This window comes from Pelophylax lessonae (genome assembly GCF_965119305.1).
Source record: "Pelophylax lessonae genome assembly, chromosome: 2".
NCBI lineage: Eukaryota > Metazoa > Chordata > Amphibia > Anura > Ranidae > Pelophylax > Pelophylax lessonae.
In genome coordinates this window covers 649,197,395-649,213,835 of record NC_138769.1, presented here as the reverse complement: position 1 = coordinate 649,213,835, position 16,441 = coordinate 649,197,395, and the positions used below count along the sequence as shown (strand labels likewise).

The window sequence follows — 16,441 nt, the reverse complement described above, 5'->3', positions numbered from 1 at the left end:
ACGATTCCAAAGCTGCAGGTCAGTGTTATTTCACACTAAAATAGCCAAAAATAGTGCAGGAACCTTTTTTTCGAATCAGTGCGGCAACGCAAAGTCGCAGTCGTACCAATTTTAACAGTTCCATTGCCTACAAACGGAACTGTCAAATCGCATGACAAGTCGCACTGGTGTGAACAAGGGCTGAGATTCAAGGAGGAATATTGTATTTAGACTATATTTTGCTTATCCTGGAGTTCCGCTTTAAAGAAAAACTATATAAAAATGATAACAACTCCCTAGCAACAAATCAGTAGTTTGACTGAAGTGAGACCAATTAAAACATGATCTCTGATTGGCTGCTACAGGTGACCGAGCTTGAGACACCATACTACTTTTTCTGCTTCTTTCATTAAGTGATTCCAAACAGCATCGTACTATTTTTTAACAACATTCTGAATGTTTGAATTCATAAATCTAAGGGTCCTTTCACACAGGCGCACCGCCCGACGGAGCCCGTTCTGCTCAGCGGGGATCGATCCGCCGATCCCCACTGAGCAGGCAGATGACCTCTCCATGTGTGCAGAGACAGAGCTGTCCTCTATGGGAGATCAGATGAGAATGGACCACTTGTCCGTCCTCATCCGATCCGATCCGCCAGACAGATGGAAAATAGGGTCTCCATCCGTCCGGATTTCAGGGACAGGATCGGATGCAGATGGCAGCGAGTGTCAGCGGACATGTCTCTGCTGACATCCGCTGCCCCATAGGGATGCATGGAGTATCCGATCCGGTCCCCCTGAAAAACTGACAGGTGGGTCAGATCGGATCGCCTGTGTGAAAGGGGCCTAATGCTTTTTATAAAGTTTTAACATGCAAAAAAGCTTAAGGCCCCTTTCCCACTTGTGCGACTTGTCATGCGATTTGACCCTGCAAAATCGCATGACAAGTTGTTCTCCGTTATTTCCAATGAGCCCCATTCATATCCGTGCGACTTGAAGTCGCACTGACTTCAAAGTAGTCCCTGCACTACTTTTGGCAGGATTTTGATGCATTTGGAGGAAAAGACATTATAAGCCCAGTCAAACTCGCATCGAAATTGCGGCAACAAAGTCGCATCAAAATCGCTGTAAAATCGTGCGACTTTGAAGTCGCACAAGTGTGAATGGGGCCTCAAGCTAAAACTTTTTAGATTTTGGTAATGTCAGCAGGAAAGAAAGTGAGGGCTAAACCCACAATTCTGAGTTGCTACCAGAACAGCAAAAGAGGGGAAGCGCCGGTTCACATATCTGCGATGTCAGACATTGCATGTGATTCGGAGCGCACTGCTCTGCAAATCACATGCGATGTCTCTGCGTTGTGAATTCAGCCATACAGATTGTATACAGATTGTACGGCTGAATTTGCATTCTATTTGGACACAACTCACACAGGACCCTTTTTTGGGTCCGCACCAAAATCGAATCACATGGGCGTTCACACCAATGCGATCCGATTCATGTCCGAACTGACATTTCACACTGCGATATGCGAACTGATGTGGGGGTGTCATTAGCTTTGTATTGACACCCCCAGTGTGAACTGCCTGCAAGTTGAATGAATTTCGGGAACCCGCAGTGGATTCGCAGGGTTTCCGCATCGCATATGTGTGAACTGGAATGAAATCTTCCACTGGGGACACTTGTTATCATCACTGTGTAAGAGGGGGGATATCCCCTACAATGGGGAGATATTCTCTCACTTCCTGTTGAGTGTACAGGACAGGAAGTGAAGGGAAATCTTCCCAATGGGAGAGAAGGAAGAAAAAAACAATGATTGGTTTTAACCCTATCCTATCCAAAATGAAAAAAAAAATTGCCTTTAGATACTAGGGCAGGCTACAAACTGTATAACCTTGATCAATATGATCTTATATTGTTTTATAGTATTAACGTTTTTTTTTTTAACTTAAAGCAATTGTAAAGGTAAAAAAACAAATAAACAAAAAAAAAAAAAAAAAACATGTCTATACTTACCTGCTCTGTGCAATGGAATTGTACACAGCGGCCACGAACCTCCTTTTCTTGGGTCCCCCGCCGGCACTCCTGGCTCCTCCTCTATGTCCAGTACCCCCATAATACTGAGCTGCATCCATTGACACAGACAGCAGGGCTCGGCTCCACCCACCGCTCCCTCGTCACTGGCTTTGATTGACAGCACTCAGAGCCCAGCAAAGCCAGTGAGACCTGGAAGTGAGGGCAGAGAAGAGCTGCAAGCGTGCACGGCGCTGGACCGAATGAGGGCTCAGGTAAGTAAAAGGAATGCAGTAGGGTAAAAAATGTTTAGGCTTAACGGCCACTTTAACCACTTGCCGACCAGCCGCTGCCTATATACGGCGGCAGGTTCCCGCGAATCGCCGTACCTGTACAACGGTTTTCCAGAGCGATCCATGGCACGTGTGCCCACTCACCATTGGTGAAGCTGATCCAAGGGGCTGGTGGCCGCAGTAGCCTCCAGGCACCTGTGATCGCTCCCCGTAAAGAGAGAACGGTGGTCCGTTGTTCTCTCAGAAATCAGTGTTACTCCTATATAGGATCGCAGGTCTCTATTTTGATTTCACAAGCCCATGCCCCTCACAGTTAGAAAACACCCCCTAGGCTCACAGTTAACCCTTGGTATCGCCCCTGGGTTAACCCCTTCCCTGCCAATGTCATTAGTACAGTAACAGTGCATATTTTTAGCACTGATTACTGTAGTAATGTCACTGGTTCCCCCCAAAAAGTGTAAAAAATGTCAGTTAGGGGTCCGATCTGTCTGCCTCAATATCGCAGCCCCACTAAAAATCGCTGATCGCCGCTATTACTAGTAAAGAAAATAAATTAATAAAAATGACAGAAATCTTTCCCCTAGTTTGTAGACGGGATAACTTTTGCGCAAACCAATCAAAATACACTTATTGCGATTTTTTATTACCAAAAAAAAAAAAAAAACTGGCTTAAATGATGAAAAAAAGTTTGTTTTTAAATTCTTTTTTACATGTTATATAGCAGAAAGTGAAAAATATTGTTTTTTTTCTTCAGAATCGTCGCTCGTTTTTTTGTTTATAGCGCAAAAAATAAAAATCGCAGAGGTGATCAAATACCACCAAAAGAAAGCTCTATTTGCGGGGAAAAAAGGACGTCAATTTTATTAGGATATGGCGTCGCATGACCTCGCAATTGTCCATTAAATTACCACAGTGCCGAATCGCAAAAAATGGTCTGGTCATTAAGGGGGAAAATCTTCCGGTCCAGAAGTGGTTAATGTATTCTGTGTATTAGGGTAAAAAAATGCCCCACTACTTGTCCTATCCTTTCTGTCCCTAAACACTTACCTGGCTCCATGTCACCATTCCAGCGCTGTCTCTGGCTCCAGCACCGCTCTCCTAATTCCTGCTTTCACAGGAGAAACAGAGGGGAGCTGAACCCATAAGCTCCTATTGCCATCAGTTCAACTCCTATGAGAAGGGAGCAGGGTGTTTCTTAATGGCGCTGTGTGTGTGTATGGATGCACACAGCCCAGAACACTATGAGAAGGGAGCAGGGTGTTTCTTAATGGCGCCGTGTGTGTGTATAGATGCACACAGCCCAGAACACTATGAGAAGGGAGCAGGGTGTTTATTAATGGTGCTGTGTGTGTGTATGGATGCACACAGCCCAGAACACTATGAGAAGGGAGCAGGGTGTTTCTTAATGGCGCTGTGTGTGTGTATGGATGCACACAGCCCAGAACACTATGAGAAGGGAGCAGGGTGTTTCTTAATGGCGCCGTGTGTGTGTATAGATGCACACAGCCCAGAACACTATGAGAAGGGAGCAGGGTGTTTCTTAATGGCGCTGTGTGTGTGTATGGATGCACACAGCCCAGAACAGGGGAGCGCACAAGGACAGTTGCCTCCCCAGCACTTGGCTTGCTATAGGTGGCAGCCAAAGAAGAGAAAAACTGACACCACCAGCGAGGACTGCCAGAAAAGGAGGTAAGCAACCATTCTGTGCAATATCCAGAAAAGGTAAATATAACCTCTTTTTTATTAATTTTTTCATGCCTTTAGAATCACCTTAAATTATTTTAACTGGACATAACTCAGGATAAAAAAAGCAATTTTCCACATACAAATATGATTGAGTGCCGGTTCACACATACACAATGTGAGACATTGCATGTGATTTGCACCGCACTGCGGTGCAAATCACATGCGATATCTGTGCAATGTGAATTCAGCCATGCAGATTGCATGGCTGAATTCACATCACATTCGGACTAAAGTCGCGCAGGACCCTTTTTTTGATCCGCACCAGAATCAGATGGCATGGGTGTTCACACCAATGCGATCCGATTCCTGTCCGAACTGACAGTTCACACTGCGATATGCAAACTGATCTGGGGGTGTCGGTAACTTTATATTGACACTCCCAGCCGTTCGCCATTGTGGGCTGTCTGCGAGTCGGGTGCGATGCGGGAACCCGCAGTGGATTTGCAGGGTTCCCGTATCACACCAATGTGAACCGGCACTTAGTGATAATGACCACGTCTGTGGGGGAAAAAATGTCACAACAATCATAATCAGGGAATAATAGACTATACTATCAATCAAGAATAAAACAAAATGACTTGGCTCTGTTACATTATGTGGTGCAAAGAGCCAGAATATTCTATACTGACCCCATACTGGCCATTCTGACCCCTTTCCACTTTGAATGTTAATATTCAAGGTGTCTCCAACAACAATTGTTTGAATGGCCCCATAACCACCAATCAGACGGCGTTCTGAACTGGAAGCCAAAGGCGGTGAGTGAAGTGTATATAGGCCAATTCACACTTAGGCCTCATGCATGCTTGTTTATTGGAAACGCTGTTTCTCCTGACAGGAAAAAATCTGCATTTTAGTCCGGGATCACACATATGCGATGTGGGAACCCTGTGAATCAACTGCCGGTTCACGCATCGCATTCAACTCGCAGGCAGTTCACACTGCCATATACCAATCGCATATCGCAGTGCGAACTGTCAGTTCCGACATGAATCGGATCACATTGGTGTGAACACTCAAAAAAGGGTCCTGTGTGAGTTGTGTCCGAATCTGATGAAGTGCGCTCCGAATCACATGCGATGTCTGTCATCGTATATATGTGAACCGGGACTAAAATGCATTTTTCAAACCAGTTTACGCGAGTTTGGCAGAGTTTAGCAGCATTTGGTGTTTGGGCGTTTATTTTATTTCACTGACCACATTTTTAATGTAATCTGGCCACTGAAATGAATAAACGCTGAGGTGCTAAACGTGCCTAGTGCTCCGGTGCGTTTAGCCGCATTTATCGTTTTTATGCCCAAAATCTCCTCTCCTGAATGTGATTCTTCTGCAAGAGAAGAAGCTTTGACTGCCTCTAAACTTTGCAACTCCTGAACATAGAGGCTGATTTGCTAAAGGCAAATAGACTGTGCACTTTACAAAGTGCAGTTGCCCTCTGCAAGTGCAGTTGCGCCCGAGCTTAGTAAATTAAGTAAGGCTTCACTTCGCAAAGAATACCCAATCACGTGCAAAGAAAAAATTAAAAAAACAGAATTTCTGCTTGCGCGTAATTGGATGATGGAAGTCAGCAGAGCTTCTGCTCTTTACTAATCTCTGGAGCAACTGCACTTTGCAAAGTGCGCAGTCTTTTTCTCTTTAGTAAATTAACCTCAAAGTCTTTTATTAAGGTGCATTTAGGGGCAAAAATGCCCAAAGCCCCAGGAGCAGCCAAAAGCCTCCGGTGTGGTGCATCAATGTACATGCATTAGGGCACACCTTACCATGCGTTGCATTAAAGCAGCCTATCATTATGAGTGGACTGCCTTTCGCTCCACGATGAATGAAAAAAATGTGCATTATTTTTTCAAAATGCACCCCAATGCATATACCATGTGCTCCGCTGTACAATGTGTTGGTGTGTTTTGCAATAAATGGCACATGAATACGCAAAAAGCTTATGCGCCGCCGCTGCCATGCGTTTTGGCACGCGTTTTAGTTCAGGTTTCCACAACGCATACATGTGAATGGGCCTTGTATGATTGACAGCGGTACGGCAATAAGGACAAGTTTGTTTCGCTTTCCCCAGATCAGAAGTATATATTAATGTATATATGACGCAAAACCTTTTTTCTTTCAATTCTGTGTAGGGTATACAAGGGTTAAAGGCACTGACAGGGCTTCATTGATGTTTGTGTCCCCACTAAGGTGATTTTTTCCAGTCTATTTGTCCTGGGAATCACTTTCACTAGAATAAAAAGAGATGAAAAAACAAAAATTGTATAATTGTCACCAGAACTGGAATAGGATGGAATTTTAACGGGGACACCTTTTCTGGTGACAACTGACCTAGAGGGGGTTGCCTCTCACTTTGGGAAATGAAGGGAAATCATCTCAACAGGACACAGCATACAAAAAAAAAAGTTTAAAAACACTCTCAAGCAGGGGGTCTTCAAACTATGGGTGTCCAGTTGTTCAGGAACTACAATTCCCATCATGCCTAGTCATGTCTGTAAATGTCAGAGTTTAAAATGCCTCATGGGACTTGTAGTTCTGCAACAGCTGGAGGGCTGTAGTTTGAAGATCCCTGCTCTAGACGGTAGGCCCCTTTCACACTTGTGCGACTTAAAAGTCGCACGATTTTGTTTCCTGCGATTTTCCTGCAATTTTGTCTGGACTTGAAGCAATGCCTATGTCTTTGGACCTCAAAATGCATTGAAATCGGCCAAAAGTAGTGCAGGGACTACTTTGAAGACTTGCGACTTGAAGTCATACAGATATGAACGGTACTCATTGGAAATCATGTAGAACGACTTGTCATGCGACTTTGCAGTTCCAAATCGCAGGACAAGTCACACAAGTGTGAAAGGGTCCTAAAAAATTCAGGCTTTGTTTTATATATACTTACTTTCAGACCAGTTGTCTGTAGTTTTAATTATTGATCGACCGATATCGTTTTTTTAAAGCCGATACGGATATTTTGGTCATCGGATATCGGTATCGGCCGATATTTTCGGATATTAAAATTTTTTTTTATGTCTTCAGGTACTGTTGTGGAGGTATCTGGGGATCTAAAAGACCCCAAACCCCTCCTCTACACTGAAAAGCATTCAAAATGGCAAGTTTGGCTGTTTTGAATGCTGTAAGTTTTTTGATTTCCGCGCCGCCAGTACCCGGAAGTGATGTAATGTCATGACATCACTTCCGGGTACTCGGCGGCGCCAAATTCAAAGAAATGGAGAGCCGGTCAGATGGCAATGGTGAAGGTAGGATGCCCGGGTCTCCCGGTGGGACGGGAGACCCGGGCAAACCGCAGAAGGCGGCGGGAGGGGGGGGGGACGTCCCCTCCCGCTCCTTGGAATGACAGCCAAGCGGCTTCTCAGCCGCATCAGTTGTCATTACAAGACAGCCAACCGTCGGCTATGGACACCGATACCGGGGTGATGCCTCTAGCTGCAGGCATCACCCTGGTACAAGCACTTAAATCAAAAGGCTGATTCCGATATATCAGGCAAAGTGCATATCGGCCCTCAATATATCGGCTTTGCCGATAATCGGTCAATCACTAGTTTTAATGAATTTTGATAGAGCAGTAGAAGACTTGGTGGCAGCTACTGTGTGCATCTCCTACAAAGCAGCTTTTAATTTCCTTGAACTGAAATTGTACGCTGTGGTGGGTAGCACATCCCTACTGTCATTTCTGGAAAGTGTCCAAACAAATTAACAGCTTCTCAATGTTACATTTAGGAAAAGAAATGTTTCAATTTGTTTCAACTTCAAGGCTATCTAGGCTGTGGTGGCTTAGAGCATATCACTAGATACTTATGTGGAATGTATCCAAACAAAATGTTGCAATATTGTATATATAAAGTCTAAGAACCGAAAAAAAATGGCACTTTTCCACTGCTAGTACCGACTCGGCTCTACTCGGCCCTGCTTGGCCCGGTTTGCTTTTCCACTGCTGGTACCGCATGGTACGGTGTTGGAACGCTTCGGTACGATACGGTATGGTTTGCTTTTCCACTAAAGTAGTACTAAAGTTAACTGGGTGGGATAACAACGGGGTGGCTGGGATTCTCTGACCAATCAGTGGCTAGTAGTGACTGCATGCAAAGGATTGTGGGATATGGTACTTGGTATGGTACCTCTTGGAACCACAATCGAGGTGGTACTGTTTTTGAGAGCCGTACCGTTCGGTTCCATGCAGTGGAAAAGCGCCGCCGTACCGTACCGTACCGTTCCTACACCGTACCATGCGGTACCAGCAGTGGAAAAGCACAAAAGCGAGCCGAACCGTTCGGTTCCATGCAGTGGAAAAGCGAAAAAAAGTGACTACCCATAACTAAATCTGCATTATCAACAAAAGGACACTTACCTTGAGAAAACTGGGTTATGGTATGGTTTCCCTTGTCCGTATTGATGAGGAATCCATGGCTGGGACCTTGTGTGACTCGGATACGGAGTGAAATTTGGGTACTGTCCCTGTCCTCAGCTTTAAGGACCTTGTTGGTAATCAAAAATCCCAAATGGCCAGTACTCAGGATTCGGAGAGTTGGGGCGCCCTTGTTTATGATAATCTGTGGTACCCCATTATCCACTGCAATTATGCGTATTTTCATCATCTGGGGCTGCCTTGTCTCATAGACAGTATCTGGGAACACATAAAAGTCAGTATGGATGCCATCGGTGACAGTGAAGGAGAAGCTGTCCTCTGTAGTCTCTGTGCCATCATGCTTATAACTGATCAGGTTATCATTAAGGTCTTGCTTTGTAAAAGAGGTCACAGTTCTACTATTGTTATAGAGGATCTTCCCATGGACTGGTACTTGGGTTATAACAAATCTCAGCCTTTTGTCTGGAGTGTCCCTGTCCTCTACTGTAAGTTCAAAGGGGGTGATGAGTTTATTTTCACTCTCTCTCGCTGTTAATTCATGGATAGTCAGGACCGGCTTCTTGTTATCCACATCAGTGATGGATATTCTGAATGTGCGAAAAACTGGATTATATCCGTCAGTGACCTCAAATTCAAAGCTGTCCATTTTTACTTCATCATCAGATGTGTGTGTGTAGTAGACTTTATTACCCGCCAACTGGAGCTGGGTGAAGGATGTGATGGGCACCCCTGGAAAGTCAGTGCACTCCAAGTGCCCACGCACTGGGGCCCTTGTGATTGTAAAAACCAAGTGTTCATCTGGGCTATTGAGATCACTAGTACTAAGTAAGTCAGTAGTAAGGGTTACTTTGCCTCCTTCTTTTAAAGACACTCCTTTACTAACCACATCTGGAAAGACCATGTCAATACCACCCACTGTAACATAAAAGTATCTATCAATAAGGGGATTAATGCCATCAGTGACATCAAACTTGAACAAATCTCGAATGCCCTCTTGGCCAAAGTGCTGGTATTGTATTAATTCTCTGTCCACCTCATCCTGAGTAAAATTCATTCCTATTGTTATATTTTCTAGTCCACCATTTGGCTTTCTTCTTTGAAGTAATCCTTGTCCGGGTCCATAGCGTAAAACGAAGGTTAAAATTTTGTCATCGGAATCCAAATCTGTGGCCTTAAGGACTTTATTAGTGATCAGTTTTGTTTCTTCTATCTCTATCTCTAATCCATCATTGATGGTCATTCTAGGGGTCTCGTCATCCACAGGTATAATCATAATCAGAACGGTTTTCACCACTGAATGTTTTCCATCACTAAGTTTTATTTCAAAACTGTCCTCTTTGGTCTCTGAGTCATCATGCTCATAAAGGATGGTGGAGCTCTCTTTGATGTCTTCTAGGTTGAAGCTGTTGACTATCACGGTACCATTGGTGAACTGATTGACAATATTCCCGTGTTTGGGTGGCTTTGTGATAAAAAAGACAAGTTCATCTGTTGGAATATCAGCATCTGCCCCATTAAGTATAGGAATATCGATAACAAGACTCATTCCTTCCATAACTACGAATTCTCTCATGAAGATTTCTGGCTTTTCATCATTGGTTGGAATGATAACAATAGGAAAGAAGTGCTTCTGGGAAAAGTTGATGCCATCAGAGCAGTGGAATGTCAACCTATCTTCCACGGGTTCCACGCCCTTATGGATGCTTTGTACATAATAGATATGACCCAATCTAATATCTTTCAATGTAAATGCACTAATAGCAGTTCCAGCTCTAGATTTTTCCGATCCTGGTGCAGGGGAGATATTTTCTAGGTATCCAGATGTGGGTTGGACAACGATAGTGCACAGAATGTCATCGTTGGGGGTGTCTGTATCTTGTGCTCTTAAATTCGATGAGGTTATAACGTTTTTTTCACCTTCGATAACTGTGAACTGGTCACCTACTGTAACTAGGGGGGCCTGGTTATCAATGGGCAGAATGGTCACTTGAACTCGTACTCCGGTAACTCTATTACCGCCAACAGTCCATTCCTCTGAAAGGTCAGATAATGTTAAATTGAAAGAGTCTTCCATTTTTTGTAGCCCGATTTCTCCTGCAATGTGGGAATAAATAACGGCTCCATCAATGATGTCTCTCTGGGAAAACCTTTCAGCAGGTAACCCATTGACTAGAATTTCTCCAAGACCAGGTGGGTCTTCAACGATGAATGTTAGCATGAGGTCATCCGTGTCTGCATCTGTGCCTTGGATAACATTAGCTGTGATTTCAGCTGAACCACCTTCCAAAACATCAAGATAGGAGCCAATGGTTCCAGCTGGCAGCATGATCCTGGGCACTTCGTCATCCACCAGCCGCACAGTGATTTTAATGATTATAGTGAGGACATGCACCCCATCACTGACATCCAAAGTGAAAGAGTCACTGGCAGATTCTTCACCACTGTGCATGTAGCTTATTTTCCCATTTCGGATGTCATCCAACACAAATGATTCACCCACATCCATTACTTGGTTAGAGTATAGCACTTGCCCATGTCTTGGGGACTGTGTGAGGGTGAAAGTTATTTTATCTCTGCCAGTGTCAGCATCAGTGGCATCGAGCTCTGCTGCTGTGATGGCATGGGTTCCCCTTTCAAACACTGTAAAGCCTGTATTTATTATATTTGGGGGCTTGTTATCCACTGGCTGCAGAAAGATGGTAAAATCCCCTTCCGCTAAATTGCCAGACATGTCCTCTACTGTGTAATGAAATTGTACAACACGAGGGGTGATGCCAAGTTCTAGGTCTGGCGGTTTGTAGGAAATCTTATGATGGTTTATCTGAGCTTGAGTGAACTCTGTGACCACTTGATCTGGGTTTTCGGTAAGGACTATGAAGCCCATAATAGCAGGGTTGTTCTCATCTGTATCTGATGGAGGGATGGTCACGGTGTATTTTAGGTCCCTGTCATCAGAATCTAAGTCAGTATAACGGAGAAATTTCTTTCTAAAGTAGGTCAGATGGTATTCCTGCACTACCATCTTGAGGGTGGTACCTGGGTAGAGTTCTGGAGGTAAGTCGTCTATGGGGTTAATTTTCACAACAAAGGTGTGCTCCCCAGATTGGTTTGGGGGATCATTGTCATCTTGGACTCTAAAAACAAGCTGGTCCATGACTGGGACAGTACTATGGGGCCCAATATGTTTGTAATATAATTTTCCATCCAATATATCTTGCTGAGTCCATTCACTTACCACCTTCTCGTACATCTTTAGATCGGGGATGAACTGCCATTCAGAAGGATCTTGCGGTATCTCCGATTGGCGCAGCACCATTTGCCCCAGGATGGAGTATGGTAACTCTAAAATAAAACGTATGGTGGAGTCCTCTGAGTCTATATCGGTAGCACTTAACACTAGAGGAGTCACGGGGGCCACTTCTTTTTCTGAAAGCATCAAACCAGTGTTGGCATTCACTATAGGGGGCTCATCGTCAGTTGGCACCACTGTGATTGGAAAAAGGAATTCCACTTCATGCTTCCCATCAGTCATCCGGAAAATGATGTTGTCACTGTAGGTGTCACTGCCATCATGTTGATAGATAACCCTACCCTGGTCCAGGTCGGAGGCTGTAAAAAACTTGGAGTTCTCAGGAGGGGATCCTAAGAGATACAGCTGTCCATGCCTTAAACCATCCAACACACTGACTCTAACCTCATCCAGGTTGTCCTCGTCACTGATCTGCAGGTTCTGGGCACTGAATAAAGGTCTAGATTGTCCTTCAAACAAAAGCTGACCTGTGTTTCTGGTAACCACAGGAGCCATCGTGTTCATGGGTTTGACAACAATCATAAAGGAAAAGGGTTCTGACACGGCGCCCTCCGAATCCACCACCTCCAGCTCCACTTCAAAGATGCGCTCAGTATCCGAGTCTTCAGGGGGGGGCTTGTAGGCAATCCTCAGCTCCTGCAGGTCCCTCTGGTAAAAGGAGGTGATGGGTAAATTGCGGTCATCGGTGCTGACAATCTGCCCCTGCCCAGGGCCAAAACTGGAGGTGACATTAAAGATGAGGTCCCCAGGGTCAGATTCTAAGTCCTCAGCGGCCAGCATATCTGGGGTGATGGCTGTCATGACAAACTGATCCACCTCCATCATCATCATGGCTATGAAGCTAGGCTTAGGCTGGGTGTTCTCCAAGCCTTCCTTAATACGGACCAGGACCTGGAAATGTTCCTGTTTCAGCAGGTTCCCTACTTTGTCATGCAGCTCCACCAGCATGGGTATAAAGTCCTTGTTGGGGGACTGGGTGGATGCTGTGTGTTGGTATCGGACACCTTGTTGGAGGAACTCCCCACAGTCCATCATATGGCTGGGACTTTGCAGTAATCTCCCATACCTGGGCAGTCCTCCCAGTCCCACCAGTGGGGTGATCCTGCACACCTCAAACGTCCTGTCATAGGAGAAGTCAAGGACTTTCTTGTCTATGGGGTTGCTGGTCCCCAGGAGCTTCTCCACGGTGAGTGGCATGTTCCTGGTGATGACCTCCAGCTGGGTGAAGAGGACCTCCACCTCGATCATGAATGGGACAATGACAGTCCTTGTCTGGGTGTCATAGCGGAGCTGCAGCTTCACCCGGTCCTTGGAGGGACTCCGGGCCCCCAGGTGGGAATATTTCACTTCTCTGGCCCCGAACTCACAGGGGAACCTATTGGGGGAGAGTTGTCCCGGTCCCTGGGACAGGGGGTCATTGCTCAGCACGCTGATGTGACATTTGTCTCCGGGCTGGACTTGGATCACCAGATCTAGAACCGGGTCCAGGTAGACAGATCTGCCGAAGGGAACCCGGATCCCATGGTTGGCCACCAGGATCTCCTCTTCCAGGGGCCCATAGGATAGGTGAGAGTCGTCCGGGGCCCCCCGCTGGGTCTCCGCGGTGGCGATCAGCAGTAATATCTCCAGCAGTGGCAGCAGCGCAGTCCTGACAGCAGGGACCCGGCTCGTCATAGTGACCGATCTGTGTGTGAGCGGCAATGCCAGAGAGATCAGCGGAGCTCCTCACCTGCCGCCTGCGGTCATTGAATCAGCAGCGCAGCCTCCCTCCCCTCCGCCCGATCACCGGGCTTCTCGCTGTGAGGCTGCCCTTTAATCTTCGGGGAGTCCTACAGCAACACGTGGGCGGAGCCTGGGACTTTCCTGGAAGGCGATTGGTGGGATGGGGAGCAAGGGGAACGAAGAGCGCTCTGTGAGTGGCCGGCTGGGACGTCAATCAGGCCGATTGGAGCCGCCGCTAACAGGTTGTCAGAGAGGTGACCTGACCTGCACAGCGAGAGGACGGAGAGGAGTGCGGGGAGAGAGAAGAGTGCGGGGAGAGAGAAGAGTGCGGGGAGAGAGAAGAGTGCGGGGAGAGAAGAGTGCGGGGAGAGGAGAGTGCGGGGAGAGGAGAGTGCGGGGAGAGAAGAGAAGAGTGCGGGGAGAGAGGAGTGCGGGGAGAGAGGACAGAGAAGAGTGCGGGGAGAGAGGAGTGCGGGGAGAGAAGAGTGCGGGGAGAGAAGAGTGCGGAGAGAGAGGACAGAGAGGAGTGCGGGGAGAGAAGAGTGCGGGGAGAGAAGAGTGCGGGGAGAGAAGAGTGCGGGGAGAGAGGAGTGCGGGGAGAGAGGAGTGCGGGGAGAGAAGAGTGCAGGGAGAGAGGAGTGCAGGGAGAGAAGAGTGCGGGCAGAGAGGAGTGCGGGGAGAGAGGAGTGCGGAGAGAGAAGAGTGCGGGGAGAGAAGAGTGCGGGGAGAGAAGAGTGCGGGGAGAGAGGAGTGCGGGGAGAGAGGAGTGCGGGGAGAGAAGAGTGCAGGGAGAGAGGAGTGCGGGGAGAGAAGAGCGCGGGGAGAGAAGAGTGCGGAGAGAGAAGAGTGCGGGGAGAGAAGAGTGCGGGGAGAGAGGAGTGCGGGGAGAGAGGAGTGCGGGGAGAGAAGAGTGCAGGGAGAGAGGAGTGCGGGGAGAGAAGAGCGCGGGGAGAGAAGAGTGCGGAGAGAGAGGACAGAGAGGAGTGCGGGGAGAGAAGAGTGCGGGGAGAGAGGAGTGCGGGGAGAGAAGAGCGCGGGGAGAGAAGAGTGCGGAGAGAGAGGACAGAGAGGAGTGCGGGGAGAGAAGAGTGCGGGGAGAGAAGAGTGCGGGGAGAGAAGAGTGCGGGGAGAGAGGAGTGCGGGGAGAGAAGAGTGCGGGCAGAGAAGAGTGTGAGGAGAGAGGAGTGCGGGGAGAGAAGAGTGCAGGGAGAGAGGAGTGCAGGGAGAGAAGAGTGCGGGGAGAGAGGAGTGCGGGGAGAGAAGAGCGCGGGGAGAGAAGAGTGCGGAGAGAGAGGACAGAGAGGAGTGCGGGGAGAGAAGAGTGCGGGGAGAGAAGAGTGCGGGGAGAGAAGAGTGCGGGGAGAGAGGAGTGCGGGGAGAGAAGAGTGCGGGCAGAGAAGAGTGCGGGGAGAGAGGAGTGCGGGGAGAGAAGAGTGCGGGGAGAGAGGAGTGCGGGGAGAGAGGAGTGCGGGGAGAGAAGAGTGCGGGGAGAGAAGAGTGCAGGGAGAGAGGAGTGCAGGGAGAGAAGAGTGCGGGGAGAGAGGAGTGCGGGGAGAGAAGAGTGCGGGGAGAGAAGAGCGCGGGGAGAGAAGAGTGCGGAGAGAGAGGACAGAGAGGAGTGCGGGGAGAGAAGAGTGCGGGGAGAGAAGAGTGCGGGGAGAGAAGAGTGCGGGGAGAGAGGAGTGCGGGGAGAGGAGTGCGGGGAGAGAAGAGTGCGGGGAGAGGACAGAGAAGAGTGCGGGGAGAGGAGTGCGGGGAGAGAGGAGTGCGGGGAGAGGAGAGTGCGGGGAGAGAAGAGTGCGGAGAGAGAAGAGTGCGGGTAGAGAAGATTGCGGGGAGAGGAGTGTGCGGGGAGAGAAGAGTGCGGGGAGAGAGGAGTGCGGGGAGAGAAGAGTGCGGAGAGAGGACAGAGAAGAGTGTGAGGAGAGAGGAGTGCGGGGAGAGAAGAGTGCGGGGAGAGAGGAGTGCGGGGAGAGAAGAGTGCGGGGAGAGAGGAGTGCGGGGAGAGAAGAGTGCGGGGAGAGAAGAGCGCGGGGAGAGAAGAGTGCGGGGAGAGAGGACAGAGAGGAGTGCGGGGAGAGAAGAGCGCGGGGAGAGAAGAGTGCGGGGAGAGAGGACAGAGAGGAGTGCGGGGAGAGAAGAGTGCGGGGAGAGGACAGAGAAGAGTGTGGGGAGAGGAGTGCGGGGAGAGAAGAGGGCGGGGAGAGAGGAGTGCGGAGAGAGAAGAGTGCGGGTAGAGAAGAGTGCGGGGAGAGTGCGGGGAGAGAGGAGTGCGGGGAGAGAGGAATGCGGGGAGAGAGGACAGAGAGGAGTGCGGAGAGAGAGGACAGAGAGGAGTGCGGGGAGAGAAGAGTGCGGGGAGAGGACAGAGAAGAGTGCGGGGAGAGGAGTGCGGGGAGAGAGGAGTGCGGGGAGAGGAGAGTGCGGGGAGAGAAGAGTGTGGGGAGAGAGGAGTGCGGAGAGAGAAGAGTGCGGGTAGAGAAGAGTGCGGGGAGAGGAGAGTGCGGGGAGAGAAGAGTGCGGGGAGAGAGGAGTGCGGGGAGAGAAGAGTGCGGGGAGAGAGGAGTGCGGAGAGAGAAGAGTGCGGGTAGAGAAGAGTGCGGGGAGAGGAGAGTGTGGGGAGAGAAGAGTGCGGGGAGAGAGGAGTGCGGGGAGAGGAGAGTGCGGGGAGAGAAGAGTGCGGGGAGAGAAGAGCGCGGGGAGAGAAGAGTGCGGAGAGAGAGGACAGAGAGGAGTGCGGGGAGAGAAGAGTGCGGGGAGAGAAGAGTGCGGGGAGAGAACAGAGAAGAGTGCGGGGAGAGGAGTGCGGGGAGAGAAGAGTGCGGGGAGAGAAGAGTGCGGGCAGAGAAGAGTGCGGGGAGAGAGGAGTGCGGAGAGAGAAGAGTGCGGGGAGAGAGGAGTGCGGGGAGAGAGGACAGAGAGGAGTGCGGAGAGAGAGGACAGAGAGGAGTGCGGGGAGAGAAGAGTGCGGGGAGAGGACAGAGAAGAGTGCGGGGAGAGGAGTGCGGGGAGAGAG

The 16,441-nt window shown here is 48.8% G+C and overlaps 1 protein-coding gene across 1 annotated transcript in view; it reads right to left on the bottom strand.

Annotated features, from left to right (window-relative positions):
- FREM2 (FRAS1 related extracellular matrix 2) overlaps positions 1–13,377 on the bottom strand; it is a gene marked incomplete at its 5' end in the record, with an annotated part of 315,063 nt that extends 301,686 nt beyond the window's left edge. The window contains one exon of the mRNA XM_082244593.1: positions 8,376–13,377. Coding sequence (XP_082100719.1) covers positions 8,376–13,377 — 5,002 coding nt within the window. The remainder of the gene's footprint in view (positions 1–8,375) is intronic.
- Between the last annotated feature and the right edge of the window lie 3,064 nt (positions 13,378–16,441).